Here is a 13716-nt window from a genome sequence, read left to right as displayed (position 1 = left end):
TTTCACTCAATCCAAAATAAAAATTTAATTAAATAAAAAGAAAAAAAAAAAACTCTATCAAAAAAAAAAAAAGGCACGTGAATATCTCACTAAATCAGCTATTTAAAAATAGAAGACAGAGAAGAGTCGAAATCAGCAAGGAGATAAAACAACCAACCAGATTGTCTGGGGACTGTTTTGAGATTAAGGAAGTGCTTCAAGAAGGGGGCAGTGGTCATCTCTGTTGAATATTACTAACAGTTATAAGTAATTAGAAGACCCCACACTTGCAGATGATACCCACTTGACCTGGCTTCAATGACTGGATGATCAGAGCTCAACTAGAAGAAGACAGAAGACAAAAAAAAAAAAGAGTAATCTGATACAATTTGATGAACTTGACCTACACTATGGATGCAGCAGCTCAAAAGAGGGAACAAATCTTTACAGCCAGGGTCATTCCCACCCCCTCCACACACAGAGTAGAGACAGGGATGGGTAACTTGGCCATTGGCTACCCAAAATGGGGGTGGGGGGACTACAAAGGCAAGAAGTGACTGGCTTACAAGCTTTCAAGAGGGAACCTAGATCCAGAGGGCATGGAGGAAGGTAGAATCTTCACTGAGTAGTATCTAATCTGTCTAGGCGGGGCTGATGAAAGGAAATGTGGATGGGTCTCTTGTGATACAATAGTGAATAATTGTTATCAGGACTGATTGGGAGGGTTGGAAATGTAAAGGGAGACGTTTTGTAGCAAGCAGGGGAGTGATTAACTTTCCAGTCTAGGAGCAGAGGTCCCTAGGACCATCAACGGAGAAGAGCGTAGAGCGGGACCCTACCCAGAGAAGCAGTGATGCCTGAGATGGAGGCAGAGACGAAGACGTGGAGAGATGGAGCAGCTGGGGACTTTAGACACAGAAGGGGAGAGGGGCTGTGTACTGATGACCAGGGGGCAGGCTTGCAGGGTATACCCTTTGGTTGGTTGATGATGCATGGAGGGGATTGTAACCATGTCAATGAAACGATATACAATAGGATGAATGTAAAACTAACGTTCTCCCAAGTAAATATCACATAATTCACAATAAAACATTAAAAAAAAAGTAAGTAGAAGATAGATAAATGTCTACTGAAGTTTGAAATTTATGAGCTTGAGTGGAGTGGTGAAAATGAAACCTTGATAAGAGTAGGGTGAATACTGGATAAAACCCAAAACCAAACCTGTGGCTGTGAAGGCAATTCTGACTCACGTTAACCCCATGTGCTTCTGAAAACTGAACTTTGTTCCATAAGGTTTTCTGGGTTGCTTTGAAGTAGACTATGAGGCCTTTCTTCCATTGTGTTACTGAGTGGCTTCGAACTGCCAAATGCAAGCCAGTTATGCCACCTAAGAAGCTGACTACTAGATGCTGTTGTTGTTGTTTGGTGCCGTTGAGTCGGTTCCAACTCACAGAGAAACTGTAGAGGGTTTAAGTCTTTGCAGGAACAGACAGACCATCTCATCTTTCTTCCAGGGAGTGGCTGGTGGGATTGAACTATTGACTCTGTGGTTTGAAGTCCTGCGCTTACCCTACAGAGTCATCATGCTCAAAGAATACTAAATAGGAGGTGAGGAAACAGAAAGGGAACTCTCGGAATGAAGTATGGCTCTGCAAAACCAACAGCTGGGTTTATAACCTGTTTCCACTAGGTAAGTTATGCCTGGATATGCCACCTTAGGTAATTTATTTAGCCTCTGACTTTATTAATTTCCTCATCAATCAAATACGGAAGATAAAATTTGTTTTATCTCTTAAGAGTTTGAGGATTAGATAAATGTCCAGGACTTAGAACACTCAGCTAACCTGGCGTGATGCTGTGGGTTAGTGCGCTGGACTGCAAAGTCAGTTTGAACTGCCAGATTGGTGGTTCAAGGTCACCAGTCCCTCCTTGGAAACCCTATACAGGGTCCCTGTGGGTTGGAAGCAACTCGATAGCACTTAACAACAACATTATTACAATCTTGGAGTCCTGGTGTGGCACTGTGGGATAATGCACTGAACCGCTATGAGTAGGAACTGACTTGGTGGCACTTAACCACAATTATAATCTTAGGAATAAAACAGTTTTCCCAATTTACAATTCACAATTTTTAAAAAAATGCAACTTTAAAATCCACGTTACAAGGATATTGGTACAGCAGATAACTCTGCAGGGGTTTTGCCCAGCCCTTGTCTCTACTTTCTCTGAGATCAGCTCACCAAGCTGGACTGTGAACCATCACGCTGGGACTCTGGCCAGCTGGCTGCTAGGGCTAAGGGGCTATTTTCTAACATGGAAGCCATGAAGCAGGAAAAGTTGGCTTTTGAGAAGGAAAGCATGAGGCCCCAAAGATGACCATGACAGCAGTCGTGATTCTGATGACTTTCCAGGTGGCTGCAGTTACTCCTGAAGTGTGGCGACAAGTCCCACTTCTACATCTCCTGGATGTTCCTATTTGTTCTTTGTTTTTTTTGTTGTTGTTGTTTTTTTTTGGCTTCAACTAGGCAAAGATCGTTCCATTTTAGGTAACAAAACCTCTGTCTAAAACAAGTACTGTATCTCCTCAAATCAAAGATGCTATCAATCATAAGCTGCATCCTACTTCAGAAACATGCGAATGTGTACCTAATGTCTATTAAATATGTTGTTAGGTATTGTGAGTCAGCTCTGACTCACAGGAACCCTGTCTGTATATGGTTTTCAAGGAGCGACTGGTGGGCTTGACTCACCAACCTTGTGGTAAACAGTCCAGAGCTTATCCTACAGCAGCACAACAGGAATCTATTTATCTAATAAACATCTGTTGTTGTCGTCAAGTGCCATTGAGTTGGTTTTGACTCCCAGAGATCCAGTATGGGGTTTCCGAGGAGCGACTGGTGGGCACCTTGGAAACCCCATACAGGGTCACTGTGAGTTGGAACCAACTCAACGATACTTAACAACTACAGAATTCTGCAATGTTTTAAATATGGGGCCAGTCAGAGAAGAAAACTTTTCATTGAAAATATTTCATAAAATTGCAACTATTTCTAATAATTAAGAAATAATAAAGTTCTTGTCTACGATGGGCATACAGACTCAGTAGGGAAGGAAAAGCTGGGGTCATGGATTACTATTGTTGTTGTTGTTAAGTGCTGTTGAGTCGCTTTCGGCCCAGAGACCCTATATAGGGTTTCTGAGGAGCAGCTGGTGAGCTTGAACCACCAACCTTGCAGTTCAAAATGACTTTGCAGTCTGGTGCATTAGCCCACAGTGCCACACCAGAGTCAGATTCCTTGGATTACTATTAGAGCTTTCTAATGAAAGAGTGGATCAGCAGAAGTCAGAAACATGCCACTTTAGTCTTCACCAGCAGAGGTCAGCAGCCCTCAAGCCAGACCCAAGGCACTTAGAATTGACAGCGGAGAATCACGGAGCAGATCTAAAAGCTCCGTGAGAAAGAAATCATATAATAGGTTCTCTTTCTCTCACATACACAGAGCAAAATATTTCTCCCTTAAGTAAGTTAAAGCAATGTTTCTCAATCTTTTGCAGTTATCACCAGCATACACACACCAAAGGAGCAATAAAAACAATTCATCTTCCCTCACCCCAAGATATCTTAATACCATAGACATATCATATACCTGTTTATGTACCAAGGGTCTTTGGAAGACCACACACCATTATGGTATCAAAGACATTTTTCACTGCTTTAGAATGAAAAAACCCAACAATGAGAACATGGAAAACAAAAAAAGGCCTCAAGAGATTTCACAAATTATCCAAAGAAATACAATTACTTCACTGGGTCTAAATTACTAAATTAGGTCTAAAATTTGGGACTTTGGGCAGAAAAATCTAATGCTTTCCCATCTTGTAAAATATGTATTCTAAGGAGCTCTGGTAATGTAGAGGTTATGATTCGGGCTGCAAACCGCAAGGTCAGCAGTTCGAAACTACCAGTTGCTCCGCGGGAGAAAGATGAGGCTTTCTACTCCCGTAAAGATTTACACCCTCGGAAACCCTGTACAGGGTCGCTATGGGTCAGAACCGACTCAACGGCACTTAACAACAACAACAACAACCAGTATAGAAGAAATAGGTGGACCAGTCTTGTTAGAACAAGTAAGTTTAGAGATGAGTTCTGAACAGAAGATTCTACTTTGGAAAAAGTGTGTAAACATAAGTGCCATGCAGGTGAAGGGACAGGAATACATACCCAACTAGGATAAAACAAGCAGGCAAAGGAAGAGAGAATGCAGACTGGCTAAAACCTTGCAGCTGGTATGGCGCTGTAGGATAAGTATTGGACTGCTAACCATGAGGTTGGAGGTTCAAATCTACCAGCTGTTCCTCGGAAAATTGACACAGGGATGCTATAAGTCAGAACAGACTCAACAGCACTCAACAACAAATAACCCATAAAAACCCAATGCCCTCAACTTAATTCCAAGGCACACCAGAACTGCCCCAGAGGGTTTCTGAAGTTATAAATATTTATGGAAGCAAGTTGCCACAGCTTTCGCCCATGGATTGGCTGGTGGGGTCAGATTGATTTTATTAATCATAAATAAAATTGCTAAATAATTATCCATTTCAAAAAGCATTCATGGGTTTTGTTGAGGTGTTTATGAAGTACTTCAGGTTTGGTTTTGACCATAGGAAGCTCAAGAAGTTAATAATGATCAAATATAAAGATACATAGATGTGACTGATATAATAATAATAAAAGAGAACACAAACAGATAAAGTAAATGCTATGGGAGTCCTGGTGTGGTGCTGTAGGACAAACACTAGACCACAAGGTCGGTTTGAACCACAAGGTCAGTAATTCTCAAACCCACCAGCAGCCCCTGGGAAATCCTATACAGGTTCACTGTGAGTCAGAACCGATCAACAGCACTTAATAATAACAACATGGGCTAGGTACTACTGTAAGCATTTCCCATATATTCAATCATTTAATCTTTCCAACATTCCAATAAAGTACATACTATCAATAACCCTATTTTCCAGATGGGAAAAAAAAGGCCGAGAGGGTAAGTCATTTGCCCAAACTCACGGGATTACTTAGCGGCAGAGATGATAACACTTTACCTCAGGCAGCATAGATCTAGAGTCTGTGGTTTTAATCACTTTATTATATATACTTGATAAAAATAAAACATTTTAAGTCAAGTAATGATAAGAAGTGCAGCCACAGTGCTCCTTAGAGGCCAAGATGGCTAAACTTCATCTCTCATACTTTGGACATAGAGGGGACAGTCACTGGAGAAGGATATCATGTTTGGTAAGATGGAGGGTCAGAGAAAAAGAGGAAGACCCCCAACGAGATGGACTGGCCAAGTGGCAGTTTCAATGGACTCAAGTGTGGCAACAGTAGTGAGGTTGGCCCAGGATCGGACATTATTTCCTTCTGCTGTGCATAAGATCGCCATGGGTACCGACTCGATTGTACCTAACAACAACAACATTGATAACTAAAGGAGCTCTGGTAGCGTACTGGTTACGAATCGAGTTGCTAACCATCTCACTATCAGCAGTTCGAAACTATCAGCTGATCTGTGGGAGAAAGATTACAGCCTCGGAAACCCCGTGCAGGGTCTCTATGAGTCGGAACCGACTCCACGGCACATAACAACAACAATAATAACTAGGAGTCCTGGTGTGGTGCTGTAGGTTAATGTGTCACACTGCAAAGTCACATCACCTGCAAGGTCGGTGGTTCAAGCTCACCAGCTGCTCCTTGGAAGCCCTGTATAGGGTCGCTGTGGGTCAGAATCTACTTGAGAGCACTTAGACATCAACAACAACAACTTATAATGGTGTCTTATGTTCTAGCAGTAAATGACTGTAATTTCAAAAGATTCTTCATTCGGAAAGCAAAACTATATAAAGAAAACCTATATAGCTTTAGGGGAAAATAGCTTTGTCCTGTCTTTTATGAATTAGAAATATTTCTGTTCCTGACAAGAAAAGCACTGGTGGCACGTGGTAAAATTCTCAGCTGCTAAGACAAAAGCCAGCAGTTTGAACTCACCAGCATCCTTCCCCGGGAGAAAGATGTGACAATCTACTTTGCTAAAGGTTTACAGCCTTGCAACCTTATAGGGGTGGTGGTGGCTGTTCTACGGTCCTAGGCGGTCACTAGGAATCAGAATACACTGGACAGCAGTGGGCTGTTTCTTATTTGTAATGTTCCTGACAGTTCTAAGAGAGAGAATGTTCAAAAGTAACATTTGAACAAATTAAAGAAATGGCACAATTATGACTCAACTATAAACATTTAATATAATTAGTGATACACTGAAACAGTGCCCAGGACCTACTACATGGTACTGGGAAGGGAAAGATGAAATGTGAGACAAAGGTGGAATGTGGAATGAGCCCTGAAGTCTTAAGAAGACTGCCAGGCACAGAGACCATGAAGAGGCATACCAGGCAGGCCTCCGGCCAACTATTCCTAACAGCTGAAGGAGGCTTGTTTTTATATATAAAGTTTTATTGAAACATGCCCTACCCTTTTGACTGGTTTTTGGCTACTTTCTGCTTTCATGCTGCAAAGACAGAGCATAGAAATAGGACAGAGACTGAGATCATCTGGTCCTCAAATATTTACTACCTGACCCTGTACTGATGCTTTCCAACTCTTGCTGTAAAATAAGACAGACAAACAGACAGATAAATCCTATTGCCACTGACTCAATTCTGACTAATAGCAATCTTCTAGGACAGAATGGAACTGCTCCTTAAGGTTTTTTTAGACTAAATTTTTAAGGGAGCCGACAACCTTATCTTTCTCCAGCAGAGTAGTGAGTTTGAAGGGCTAAACTTGCTGTTAGCAGCCAGGTGCTTAACTCATGGTGCCACCAGGGCTCAACCCTTGCTCTCCTACCAAATCTACTGCCAAAGAGTTGATTCCAACTCATGAAGACACTATCGAGGATTACATCTTTCTCCTGTGGGTTTGAATTGCCAATCTTGTGGTCAGTAGTCCAGTTTTTATCCTACAGAACCACTATGTGAACAAGCAGCATTACCACCAGAAATGCAGAATCTCAGGTTCCAAACAAAACTGACGAAATCAGAATCTGCATTTAAAAACCATCTCTGGTTCTTACACACATAAAGCTCTGGGAGTTGTGTGTCGCCAGGAAGGTGGGGGTGAGGCTGCAGCCTAAAGCAGTTCGCTCTCATCCTATATAGTACCGTCTACTCAGTTCTTGGGAGTCCTGGTGCGGCGCTGTGGGTTAATGCGCCAGACTGCAAAGCTGTCTGAACTGCAAGGCTGGCGGTTCAAGCTCACCATCTGCTCCTTGGAAACCCTATAACAGGGTTGCTATGGGTCAGAACTGATTCGATGGCACTTAACAACAATAACAACTCAGTTCTTACTCATAGGGATCCTGTAGAAGGTTTCTGAGGCTGTTAATCTTTGAGATCAGAAAGCCTCATCTTTCTCCCACAGAGTGGCTAGTGGGCTTGAACCGCTGACCTTGAGGTTTGTAGTCCAGTGCTTATCCCACAAAGCCACTGCGGTCCCATCCTATATGTTGTTGTTAAGTACCATTAAGTCAGTTTTGACTCATAGTAACCTTGTCCAGGATTTCTGAGGAACAGCTGGTGGATTTCAATTGCCAACTTCATGGTTTAAACCACCCTTGAGGTACACACCAGAGACCAAAATAATCACTGTTGTTGACACATAGTGACCCTACTTTACAAAGCAGACCTGCCCCATAGGGTTTCCAAGGCGGTCATCTTTACAGAAGCAGATTGCCACATCTTTCTACTGTGAAGCGGCTAGTAGGTTCAAACTGCCAACCTGTGGTCAGCCGTGGAAGAGTTAACCACTGCACCACTAGGGATCCTTACCATATATAGAGACAGCAGAAAGTGGTCAGGATTTTCCCATGAAGAAGTGACGTGAGCACTGTCAGAGGAGGAAGGTAAGAGCTAACAGCAGAAACAGGCAGCGCATGTCAGACATAACTCAGGCAATGGAGAACCCCCACACTATGCAGACAGGAAAAATTAATCACAGAATAGCTCTTCTATTACTTCCCAGAAGCAAACAAAATTCCAAGAGATGCTGTCAACTTTACTGGTGGTGGTTATGTGCCGTGGAGTCAGTTCCGCCTCACAGCAACCCTGTACAGGGTTTCCGAGGCTGTAAATCTTTACGGGAGCAGAAAGCCTCATCTTTCTCCCATGGAACAGCTGGTAGTTTCCAACTGCTGACCTTGAGGTTCACAGCCCAATTTGTAACCACTACTTTACCAGAGCTCCTTATGGCAACTTCACTAGAGCCTCCAAATTGTGGCTAACAAGTATACCATCAGTTATAATTAAAAAATAGAGAAACACTATGTAGCAAAAATATTAGTAATCATGTGTTTTGTGGCTATCAGATGTATCTTAAGTTAAACAATACCTCCAGAAACCAATGCATAAAAGACATTAATGGCTAAGGAACAAGATTAAAGGTTAAATGAGGAGTTATTCCACAGCTATCTGTCATGTAGGCTGCCAACTCCTAAACTCACAGGATAGTTAAAGCTGTAATTTACTGTTAGGGCCTCTTCCTTCTCCCAATTAATGTTAAGATTCTGCTTGATCTTCAGTTATTTCCATATGTTGAATGAATAAGCAATTTAAATTTCTAAAGAAACAAAGCAGCACTTTAGACCATTCCTTTTCTACCTCAGCTAATAGCCAAATAATCATAATTCTTCCATCTTAAAAATCTAACCAAAAAACACGGCAGCATTATTTCTGTGACTTGGTATGTTTTAAAATAATGATAGCAATCTAGATAAAAAACAGCTGGTGAAAATGGGAAATTCCCTTTCCTAGATGCTTAAATGTAATAAAACTAAAACCAACTCATATGAGTTAGGTTTAACTGAACATTAATTCTAATGGCAGAGGCAATAACCAAAAAGTGTTTCTAAAAGTTCATGTATCTATACGAAGAAATGCAATATAATAAACCTTTTTTTTTTTTTTTTTTAAAGGCCACCAAACCTTTGCTGAGTAGGATCTCCATATTAATAAGCACAAATCAAAGCCTTAAAAAGTCTATGAATTCAGTACAATCGTAAAAGGTATTTAAACAATAATAGTAACTAACATTTACAGAGTGCTTACTATACTATAGATTTACAGTGCACTCAACAGAAACCTGGTGTAGTGCTCTGGGATAAACACGGTGCTGCGAATCACAAGGTAGGTGGTTCAAATTCACCAGTTACTCCTGCGAAACTATATAGGCTTTGCTATGAGTTAGAACAGACACAACGGCACTTAACAACAATAAAATATACAAATAGTATTACACAGGTTGTTGCACTTGAATCACACAACATCCCAATATTAGCTCCATTTCATGAGTGAGAAAACTAAGGAAGAGAGAAAGGAACCCTAGTAGCATAGTGTGTTACGCACTGGGCTGCTAACCGCAAGGTCAGCAGTTTGAGTCCACCAGCCACTCTGCGGGAGAAAGATGAAGTTTTCTGCTTCAGTAAGGATTTAAAGTCTCTAAAGCCTATACAAGGTTGATATGAGTGGGAACTGACTTTATAGCAAGCAACAACAGAAAGACATAAAGAGGTTAAGCAACTTGGCCCAGGTTACACAGCTCGTAAGTAAGTGGTGGGGCTGAAATGTAGACCTGGACCTGTGCTTTTAACCACAGGCCTCTCTAATAAAGAATCTGCTCTGCAGTCTCCTCTGGTCTCCATGTTAATCTGTGAAATTCTAAATGCAATAGACTATCACTGTTAGTAATAAAAGGGGCAAAGAAAATCTGTGCCTTACACATTCAAAGCCTAAATGAATGTGCACACCACATTATTCTGTGTGCAGTCATCAAAATCTGACTTGCAATAGCAAAATGCAATGGTGCATTTGCGTGAAGATACCAGATTACATTTCAACAGGCTAAATGCAAATTATGTTACAGTATCATTTTGAAATTCATCATTCAACTGCTTGTCAATGATAAATATGAAAGTGAACTTTTTATGATACTATTAATGTGTTATCTTCTAACTGACAAGATTGTGAAATGCTGCAATTAGTGTAAACATAAAACAAATGCAGGACACTGCCTACTATTAATGGGTTATCACTCATGTTTGCTTAGCATGATACATTTAAATAACTGCCTAATTGTAAATGAACAGAAGTACAAAAGTTGGAACAGCGACAACATTTACACGGTGCACTGTTTTGGAAGCTTTTTTTAAATCAACACTCTTGGATAAAAGGAAGTCACTTAATAAATACTAGAAGGAGACACAATTGTGTAAAAGCCTTTAAAATTCCTCAAATTTTCAAGTATTTATATAAAGTTCTTTTCAATTTTGAGCCCATCCCATTCCATTTTAAATATTAATTCTGCTGAAGAACAAGCTCATCCCTTCAATTTTTAATAGCTTGAATGTGAGATCCAGGTAAATAATTAAGAAGAAATGGAACTGGAAAAAGAAAAACACAAATGGGACTATAAGAAGCAACAGAAATGATGGCGTACGAGGATTAACTTAACTCAAAACCAATTCAATAAGCCAATCCTGATTTTCATATTTAACTTTTCCTTTAAAAAAAAAAAAAGAAGAAGCTACACGCTATAGGAGCTATTTTCTCAAATACATATAAGGGAACCACTTGGCATTACTTAAAGGTATATACTATAAACACAATTTTGGGGTTGCCTTTAAATTTATAATGAACAAGAATTACTACTACTGCATGACACCTTGCTTATAATTCGAGTACAGCTAGTAAGGACAAAAGGACCAACCATCTGTTTTGATGGCTCGGTTGCTGGGCTCCCTAATTGAAACCCAGCTAGTATTTCACTTATTCAAAAGGCACCAATGTGTCACTGCAGACGTTATCTCTGCCGCTTCCGATGTCTATCCCTGATCCTTGACTTCCTCATGTAAAATGCAGCATGCAGCTCTTCAGCTGAGCTTGGCCTGACTGAGGTCCCCGGGGAGGTGCAGGGGCTGCTTGTGCATCCCTGGGACCCGGGGGACGGACAGCAGGCGGGCAGGGTGGGTGGGGGAGGGAGGTCCGGCCCTTCCCAGAGGGCTCGGCGCAGCACGCGAGCAGCTCCCAGCCGCTGGAGTCGGTAGACCCTCCGACCGTTTCACTGCACGGAGCCTCCCCCTCCACGACATCCCCCAAGACAGGAAAAGAAAGGCGCATTACAGCGGGGGAGAGATCTGATGGAGTTAGTCGGGCGTTTCGCACACTCACCTTCTTCTTCGAACTCCAATTTCTCCAGCATGCCGACTCCAGCGGTACCCGAAGCTGCCGCCTCCGCCGCTACAGTAGCTGCCTGAGGAAAAGGAGAGGACAGAGATCAGCATTCGGTGCCGCCTAGCAAGCCCCGGACCTTAGGTGGGCGGCGGGGGGGAGCTTCGCCGGCGCGGCCCGCCGGCTCGGCCTGACTCGCACCGCGCTCCGCGGGGGCGGTGTTCTCGGGCGCCCGCCCGCCCGCACCCCGGGAGGAGGGGCCAGCGGAGGGCCCACTCCGGCGGCCGGGGGCGGGGCTCCACGCAGTCATCGGTTCCTCCACCCCCAAGCGCCGCGGCCGCTGCAGGTACCCCCCCTCCCATCCAGTCGTGGGCCCTGCCCCTGCCTCCCCCCTCGAAGTGGAATGTTCCACTGCCCGGCGTGGGTCGCGCCCCCACGAGGAAGGAACCGTGGGGAAGGAGACCACATAGAAGAAGGGGGGCCAGGGTGGGCGGGGGAGGCCCGGGGACCGTCCGGGACTGCCCATCCTCTGAAGCCGGCCCGCGCAGGCGCATGCCCGGCTCCAGGCGCCCCCATCCGGCCGTGGCCCTCCGCCATTAGCAGATGCTAACGTTCTTACTTCTAATCTCGCCTTCCTACTCCGCGGCACACACGTTCACTCACCTGTCCCCGTCACCCACGGTTAGTACTTTCTAGTTGGTTTCACAAGTGCAGGTGTGGTCTCCGCCCATCCCGAGGGTGGGGCAGGCGAGGGGAGCGGTCTCGGGGGCGGGGATGGGCGGGGCAACAGGGCCAAGGCCTGCAGCGAGAGGCCTCAGGACCCTAGAGAGGGTCAGCCTGCCGGAGGGGAGGGTGTGACTTGCCTCTTTTCTTTTTTGCAAGCTTTAGATTACAGCTACCCATCCCTGACCCCTGTTGATGCACTTCGTTGCTGTCTGTTTTTTCCAGCCCTGGAACGCTTAATTTGCTCCTGCTGCTGCTTCATAACTCATTCTCATCTATAGATGAGCGCTGCCAAAAACTCACACAAATCTAAATCTGGCTCAAGCCACTCCTCCGATCCTGCACTTGGGTATCTGAGACTCTCCTATCACCAGCTCATGTTGGCAGGCTGAGAGACTGGCCGCCATGGAGGGAACAGGGTTCTCTATTCTATGAGGCCTGGCCTCTAGAACAAGGAATTTATGTCCGCACTTCCAAGGCGGTCCTCTGCAAAATGCAAGGATCTTGTAAATGGGATGAGATTTCGAGCGCAAATTAGGGCTTAAATAGCCCCCAGCCTCTTGAAAAGAACTTGGCTTTCTCTCTTTTGCAAACCCAGCTGGTAGTTGTTGTTGTTAAGTGCCATCTAGTTGATTTCGACCAATAGCGACCCTGTATAGGGTTTTCAAGGTCTCCGAGGAACAGCTGGTGAGCTTGAACCGCTGACCTTGCAGTTCAAATGGCTTTGTAGTCTGGCACATTAACCTACAACGCCACACCAGGGCTCCTCAGCTGGTAGAGGAAGCACTCAATTCTCCTTGGCTGTGTCTTTTTTGCTTTGTCATTTCAGTTGGGCCAAGCCTTAAGTGTTCATTTAGATTTCCTCTTCTAAAACAAAAACAAAACTAATTCTGTAAAATCTTTGGTTATAAAAAATGTACACTTAGCATCATGCAGGACTGAATGCTTCCCTTTATGCTTCCCTCTTTGGTAGCGTAGTGGTTATGAATTGGCCTGCAAACTGCAAGTTCAGCAGTTCGAAACTACCAGTTGTTCTGCACGAAAAAGATGAGGCTTTCTGCTCCCATAAAGCTTTACAGCCTTGGAAACCCTGTACAGGGTCACTATGAGTTGGAAACAACTCCTTGGCATATAACCACCACCAAGTTTGGATCCAAGGCAGGGATGGCTCTAGCCACAGCAATAAGGCAAAAAAAGAGAAGGGATACAACTTGCAAAAGAAGAAATAAAACCGTTTCTATTTGCAAAGGACATGATTGTCTGCAGAAAAACTCTATCAATACACCAAAAAAACCACAACCCTAAGAGGACTAATAAAGTGAATTCAGTAAGATTATAAATTACAAGATCAACATAGATACATGTCAACCATGTTTCTATATCCTAAAAGTCAATGTGTGGAAACTGATATTAAAAACTATTTACAACTACTGCAAAGAAAACAAAATGCTTACTTAGGTACAAACTTATAAAATGTGTACCAAATCTGTATGCTGAAAGTTACATAGTGCTAATGAAAGAAATGCTTACTTAGGTACAAAGTTATAAAATGTGTACCGAATCTGTATGCTGAAAGTTACATAGTGCTACATTAATGGAGAGGCATTCCATGTTCATGAACTGTAACACCCAACAAAATAAAGATGGCTATTCTCTGGTAGCGTAGTGGTTACGAATCGGGCTGCGAACCTTAAGGTCAGCGGTTCGAAACTACCAGCCGCTCCGCGGGAGAAAGATGAGGCT

The 13716-nt window shown here is 43.4% G+C and overlaps 1 protein-coding gene across 1 annotated transcript in view; it reads right to left on the bottom strand.

Annotated features, from left to right (window-relative positions):
- Nucleotides 1–13716, bottom strand: part of PRKAG2 (protein kinase, AMP-activated, gamma 2 non-catalytic subunit) — a 474947-nt gene that overhangs the window by 107070 nt on the left and 354161 nt on the right. Inside the window, exons 5-6 of the mRNA XM_006873702.1 lie at nt 11251–11332; nt 1638–1643 (exon numbers count right to left, since the gene is read on the bottom strand). Of these exons, the coding sequence (XP_006873764.1) occupies nt 1638–1643; nt 11251–11332 (88 nt within the window). The remainder of the gene's footprint in view (nt 1–1637; nt 1644–11250; nt 11333–13716) is intronic.

This window comes from Chrysochloris asiatica, unplaced genomic scaffold, assembly GCF_000296735.1.
Source record: "Chrysochloris asiatica unplaced genomic scaffold, ChrAsi1.0 scaffold00249, whole genome shotgun sequence".
NCBI classification, from domain to species: domain Eukaryota; kingdom Metazoa; phylum Chordata; class Mammalia; order Afrosoricida; family Chrysochloridae; genus Chrysochloris; species Chrysochloris asiatica.
Note: the sequence above shows the minus strand (reverse complement) of the source record. Positions and strands in the feature narration are given on the sequence as shown.